A 7,364-nucleotide genomic window follows, 5' to 3' on the forward strand; every position below is an offset into this window, starting at 1 on the left:
ATCTTGCCAAAGTTTGTTGCTCTTTTGCAATCATTCGTTGCACTTCTATGGAGGAGGCTTATTTCTGCATTTTGATGGTGAAGAGTTGACCTTGGTAGATGTAATTTGTATCTAATTTATTTTACATGATGTAATTAATAATTCTAGTGATGGTTAGATTTTTTTTCTTTGTAATTAAAGCTTTCAAAGTTAGATTAAATCAGTTAGTGTAGAAAGGGAATTGCTTTCTAACCTCCCTAGTTTTTTGCAATGGTTAGAGAAAATTGTGTAATTAGTTCCTAGGAAGGAGGATTCGACCCCTGAGAGGGGGAATGTTGTTTTGAATCTATATGTATTTATAATGAACTCATAGAGAGGGTGGGATTCTTAAAGCTCATCTCTTGGACTAGTGTACTAGACATTTTTGCAGAAATATAATAGAGAGTTGCAGTGATTGTTATGGGATTCTTGTGATGTGGTTTGTGGCACTGTATTTTTCTAGTTTTATTAATGCATTTTATGATTAAGTATTTCCATCATCCATCTATATTATTTTTATTATTATCTCTTAATTTTTAAAGAATATTTCATGATCAATATGCTCTGTTTTGTCTGAGATTTTCATATAAGTGTTTTTTCTTCTAACCAAATGAATTCATACCTATATGCTCATTTTGCTTCTTTTTTCCCCTCACCATACTACAATGACAGATTCACTTTGTTCTGTTTATTACACCTACCTTGGAACCGGTCAACTCAGTTGCACATATAAGAGACTGCTTGACTGCTGGAGAAAAATGTGCATTTCTGGCTGGGAGCTGGGCTGACTGCCCAAGGGGTTTGCGTAATTTCTGGGTAAAGCAGCTGACTGCTACCCAGATTTGCATAAATCTTGGGCTGAAAAATCTACTGCTGGGAAAATTTTCACAAATCCTGCTGGGAGGGTTGGCTGCCAGGATTGCACAAACCTGGAGCCCAGCAGGATGTTAGAGAGGATTACACAATTCTTGGAGGGATGTCTAGTTTCCCTCTAGAAATGCACAATTTTCAAGGGGAAGTAGCTCAACCTACAGCTAGACCAAGTCCAGGTGAGAAGCCTGTAAAGGGAAAGGATCAAATTGTGATCGACAGGCTGCCTTTGTGCAGGAAAGACACTGAAGCTTAAGGACTTGATGAAGCAAGGAAGTTTGTTGTGAAGGTTGGAAGGGAGGCTCCAAAATGAGGCTAAGGAAAAATTTTGGAGGGTGGTTGTAGCCGCTACAACACTTAGTGATACACTGGTAGAACTCTAGCTCTATGAATGGATCTTGTTCATGAAAATAAAGTCTAACACATCTGGAAGTATTGTTCAGTTTTCAACTCATCTTGGTTTCACACTAACTTGATTGTAAGATGTAGCATCTGCCAAACCCTTGGTTGATTGACACACATTCCAAGCCAAGGAAACATAGTTGTTTCGATTGGGGTTGAGGGGTATATAGGTGCACAAGAAATATAGTCGTCAGAGTCTTAGTTTCATCTCTGGTGTTTCTCCACTGCCAGCAGGCCTGGACAGTACCCCGGTGGAGTCACATAGGAACACAAGCATGGCTCCACTGCGAGCAAGCCTGGTCAGTACCCCGGGGAAGTTACTTGCATCACCTCCATGCGCATGAAGCCTTTCTCTTCTTTTGCCTTATTCATTTCTCATTTTGAATTTTTTGACTTTTCATTTTCATTTTCACTGTACATAGCATTTATTCATTTCATAGGTGGAAGAGGGATCCTGACTTATTGAGAGCAGAGGAGGTTGTTCCAGCAGAGAAGTAGTTTATTGTATCTTTGATGTGCATGTTAAGGTTTTCCCCCTCACCTTACTCTACTTGACTGAGCTGACAAGGGTTAACCCAAAAAAATTTGACTAGAGAAGGTGACACTAGTTAGCGTGCAAGCATTGTGTTTACACCAAGGTTCACTTCGAACGGTGCATATTTTCCTTCGACGTATCATGGACTAAAAACAATAATAAACTTTATGAAGAATTATCTAAAAATGAAATATTAACTAAAAATAGATTATTGTTATGATTCTTTTTATTAAATATAGATTATTTATAATAATATAAATATTATTATAGATAATTGATAAATTACTATAATTAATTAGTATACTTAATAATTAGTTCTTGAAATAGTAATTAGTTATTAATAATAATAATATTATAAATAATTAATAAAATTAATACTTAGAAATAATTGTTATTGTTTATAAATTGAATTAATTAATATTATTAATGAAATTTTAGAGATGAACTAATTAATATTTTTATTATATTTTAAAAAAGAATTAATTAATAAATAAATAGATATTATAAATAAATATGTTGTTATTATTATTATTATAAATATTTATTAATAATAATAATTATTATTATTATAAATATTTATTAATAATAATTATTATTATTATTATTATTTAATTTATTTATAGTATAAGATTAGATGGTTACTCTATATTAAAATTGTTCGATCTCATTATCCTTGTTGAGATTATGTGGATGTTTTATAATCTCATGAGTTTCCTTAATTTTCCTCCTTTGATATTGTTCTTCTCTTGCACTAATTGAGGCACTTTCCAAACAAACATGGTGCTTAGTTTTTGAGGAGTGTTCTTTCAGTATTTTTTGCAGGGAGCGACCTATTTCTCCAATATAACTCTTGTCACAAGAACAATTAATTTTATATACCCCCTTAAGTTGATGTCTATCAATATTATCCTTGACAGACCTCATACCCTGCTTAATTGTTCCAAGTGTTGTGAACTACGTGAATATGTCTTTCTTCCTCAAGATCTTGCCAATATTATCTGTCACCCCTTGAATGTATGGTAGGAATACTCTACCACACTGAGGTTGGGCTTGAGCCTAAGGCTCTTGGGATAAAACCCTCCTTTCAGCTCTTTCTATAGTTTTTTTAATTTCTTTTTATTTATAGCCTATACTCTTAAATACCGAAGATAAATGCTTATTTTATTCATCAAGATACTCAGAGTCGGATATTCTACGGGCTCTAATAGAAAGAGTGTTAAGAACACCAAAATCCTGGAAAGGATGATTATAAGTTTCAGTGTGGAGGTAGCTTTCTATGTGAGTTGACTTCCGGAATGCTTTATGCCCTAAAGAGCGATCCTCTTTTTTTATGATAAGGACGTCTAAAAATGAGATGCTCTTGTTCTCCTCCAGCTCCATAGTAAAGTTTATTTTAGGACAAATAGAGTTAAGGTGCTTAAAAAACTTATAAGTTCTATCCTACCATGAGTCCATTTAACATTGGTATCATCAACGAATCTCTTCCACCAAGTCAACCTCAAATGGTATGATTCAAGGTCTTTCTTTTCAAAGTACTCCATGTATAAGTTAGCCACAATTGGTGAGAGAGGTTATCCCATTGCCACCCCAGATGTCTGCTCGTAATAACCTCCTTGGAAAGTGAAAACAGTTGACCGCAAACAAATCTCAGCAATTTTTGCAGTTTCTGGATTGGTAACTTCCTTTATAAACTGAATAACCTCATCCAAGGGAATCTTGCTGAATAAGGATACCACGTCAAAACTTACCAGGATGTCATCTTGATCCACCCTTTCATTTTTTATAAGATCCACAAAATCATGGGAGTCCTTAATAAAAGAATCAGTGTTTCCAACAAGAGGCTTTAAGATCTTGGCAACATACTTAGCAAATTCATAGGTTGGGGAACCAATGGTATTAACTATTGGTCTAAGAGGAACCCCTTCCTTGTGGATCTTTGGTAATCCATAAATTCTTGGCATAATTACACAAGGAGTTAATCTTTTCTTTAATTTGTCATCAAGGTTGGACTCTGAAATTGCCTTCTTGACCTCTCTCATGATCTTGGGAATGGGATTAGCTCTAAACTTCTTATAACTACCACAACTAAGGTGTTCATTCATTTTACAAATATATTCTTCCTTATCCAGAACCACACTTCCCATCCCTTATCTGCCTTAAGAACCACAATTTTATCATTATTCCGCAGGGACTTCAAAGCAATTTGTTCTTCTTTATTTAAAGTACACTTGGGAGCTTTAGCATTTCTCATTATGAGGGAAAATTCCTGCCTTAATGCCTCCTTATCTTCCAAAGAGAGGTTATTTATCCCATCCTCGATGCTACAAATGATACCCTCTACAAGGATGTTCAGAGGTGCAACCGCAAACCCTAAACCATTGTTGAGAATATTAATAACCTCTGCACTTAATTCCTGAGAAGACAAATTAACTACATTTCTTCTAGGTTTAATTCCTGATGATATGTTGGAACCTAAGCTTTTGAATCCTAAGGAGTTCTTATTGACAAAGTCTCGGATAACATCGTAGTCCTTGATTAAAGAGTTGCTTCCAACAAACTCAAGAATATCATATCCTTTCTCTTCTCCATTAATCAAACTCCTAGTATTTCCAAGCCTGACTGAGCCAACTTTGGTCTGGTTTGAAATTTCAATCCCATATTCCAAGTTATCTAAGTTATTGTTGTTGTTTCCCATTTCTCAATTTTCTCCATAAATATTGATGCGAACAATGCTTCTACCTAGACTGACGTTGTCATTGGTCTCTCCCATGTCCTTATTTCTACCCCCACTCACTGCTTTCCTAAATGTCAAAGTCATAACTTAACCCACGAATGCTATTAGAGCTTCCCATAACTCCAATCATGCATCCACCTTCCCCAACCTTTCACTCACCTTCTTCGGACATCGAGAAACCTATGTCACATCGAGTTATTGCTTCCTTTTCTGCTATTATCTCAACTGGAGGCGACTCCTTATTCCTCTTAGTGCTAGTGTCAACAGTTTTGTTGTCTGCACTGCTAAAGACCGGAATTGAATTTCTATCTGAGATTATCAACTCATCTGCACTGTTAGAAACTGAAATTGAAATGTTACCTAAGATATTTAACTCATTAGTTTTGCTACCAATGCTAGAGTCGGAATTCTTAATCTACTCAGGCTCTAATGCTTCGAAACCTCCAATCGAATACCATAATACGAAATCCAAATTGTTGTTGCTAGGATATGGATCCCCTAATTTCCTGTCTTCACTGTTAGGCAAAGATAAACTTATCCGGCGATCTGAAACTTGTGTTGCTAAACAAGAGCTTCCTGCTTCTGAGATTTTTATTTTAACAAATTCTAATTCATCGATATATTTGCATACGCTGGAGTCAGAACTCCTAATTACCTCATACCTTAATGTGTTGGAGCATTCGCCAAACTTCCATAATCTGGAATTTCTCGAACCTTCAGATCTGTTGCCTACGATGTTAAACGCAGACAGGAAATTAGGGGATCCATATCCTAGCAGCGTAGACAGGAAATTAGGTGATCCATATCCTAGTAATGCAGACAGGAATTTAGGGGATCCATATCCTAGAAATAGTAGTTCAAATTCCATATTATGGTATTCGAGTGGAGGTTCCAAAGCATTAGATCCTGAGAAGATTAAGAATTCTGACTTCAGCGTTGGCAATAGAATCAATGAGTTAAAAATCTCATATAACATTTCAATTTCAATTTCTAGCAACGTAGATAAGTTAATAATCTCATATAACAATTCAATTCTGGTCTCTAATAGCACAGACAACAAAACCATTGACACCAGCGCTAAGAGGAATAAGGAGTCACCTCCAATTGAGATAATAACATAAAAGGAAGCAAGAATTCGATGTGACATAGGTTGCTCGATGTTCGGAGAAGGTGAGTGCAAGATTGGGGAAGGTGAATGCATGATTGGAGTTTTGGGTAGCTCTAATAGTGTTCCTGGGTTAAGATATGACTTTGACATTCAGGAAAGTGGTGAGCAAGGTAGAAATAAGGACATGGGAGAGACCACTGACGACGTCAGTCCAAGCAAAAGCATTGTTCGCAACAATATTTATGGAGAAAATTGAGAAATGGGTAGCAGCAGCAATAATTTAGATAGCTTGGAATATGGGATTGAAATTTCAGACCAGACCAAACCTAGCTCGATTAGGCTTGGAAATACCAGGAGTTTAATTAATGGAGAAGAGAAAGGATCTGATATTCTTGATTTCTTTAGAAGCATCTCTTTAAACAAGGACTGCGATGTTATCCGAGACTTTGTCAATAAGAACTCCTCAGGATTCAAAATCTTAGGTTCCATCATATCATCAAGAGTTAAGCCTAGAAGAAAGGTAGTTAATTTGTCTTCTAAGGAATTAAGTGCAGAGGTTATTAATATTCTCAACAAGGGTTTAGGGTTTGCAGTTGCACCTAAGAACATCCCTGTAGAGAGTATGATTTGTAGCATCAAGGATGGGATAAATAACCTCTGTTTGGAAGATAAGGAGGCATTAAGGCAGGAATTTTCCCTCATAATGAGAAAGGCTAAAGCTCCCAAGAGTAACTTAAGTAAAGAGGAACAAATTGCTTTTAAGTCCCTATGAAATAATGATAAAATTATGGTTCTTAAAGCAGATAAGGGAGGGGAAGTTGTGGTTCTGGATAAGGAAGAATATATTTTTAAAATGAATGAATACCTTAGTTGTGGAATTTATAAGAATCTTAACGCTAATCCCATTCCCAAGATCATGAGAGAGGTTAAGAAGGAAATTTCAGAGTCCAACCTTGATGACAAATTAAAGAAAATATTAACTCCTTGTGAAATTTTCCCAAGAACTTATGGGTTACCAAAGATCCACAAGGAAGGGTTTCCTCTTAGACCAATAGTTAATACCATTGGTTCCCCAACCTATGAATTGGCTAAGTATGTTGTCAAGATCTTAAAGCCTCTTGTTGGAAACACTGATTCTTTTATTAAGGACTCCCATGATTTTATGGATCTTATCAAAAATGAAAGGGTGGATCAAGATGACATCCTGGTAAGTTTTGACGTGGTATCCTTATTCACCAATATTCCCCTGGATGAGGCTATTTGGGATATAAAGAAAGTTACAGATCCAGAAACTACAAGACTTGCTGAGATTTGTTTGCAGTCAATTGTTTTCACTTTCCAAGGAGGTTATTATGAGTAGACATTTGGGATGGCAATGGGATCACACCTCTCACCAATTATGGCTAACTTATACATGGATTACTTTGAGAAGAAAGCCCTTTAATCATACCCTTTCAGGTCAGCTTGGTGGAAGAGATTCATTAATGATATTGTTAAATGGGCTCATGGAAGGACAGAACTTGATTAGTTTTTAATCACATTAACTCTATTTATCCTGAAATAAAATTTACTCTGGAGATGGAGGAGAATAAAAGCATCCCATTTTTAGACATCCTTATCATCATAAAAGAGGATGGCTCTTTAGGTCATAAAATATTCAGGAATTCAACTCACATAGAAAGATACCTCCATGTTGA

General features: G+C 35.8%; 1 protein-coding gene across 1 annotated transcript; it reads left to right on the top strand.

The window, feature by feature from the left end:
* Positions 1-6,454: 6,454 nt before the first annotated feature.
* On the top strand, positions 6,455-7,027 carry LOC149175771 (uncharacterized). The gene has a single exon (XM_089421235.1). The coding sequence runs from the start codon at positions 6,455-6,457 to the stop codon at positions 7,025-7,027; it is 573 nt and encodes a 190-aa protein (XP_089277361.1).
* The last annotated feature ends 337 nt before the right edge of the window (positions 7,028-7,364 follow it).

Source organism: Pinus tabuliformis, chromosome 4_1 (assembly GCF_031772625.1).
Source record: "Pinus tabuliformis cultivar Carrire ecotype Pingquan chromosome 4_1, CPIR1, whole genome shotgun sequence".
Lineage (NCBI taxonomy): Eukaryota > Viridiplantae > Streptophyta > Pinopsida > Pinales > Pinaceae > Pinus > Pinus tabuliformis.

Coding starts and splice junctions, on each gene's coding strand:
- LOC149175771 (XM_089421235.1), top strand. CDS start 6,455: ATGGTTCTTAAAGCAGATAAGGGAGGGGAAGTTGTGGTTCTGGATAAG.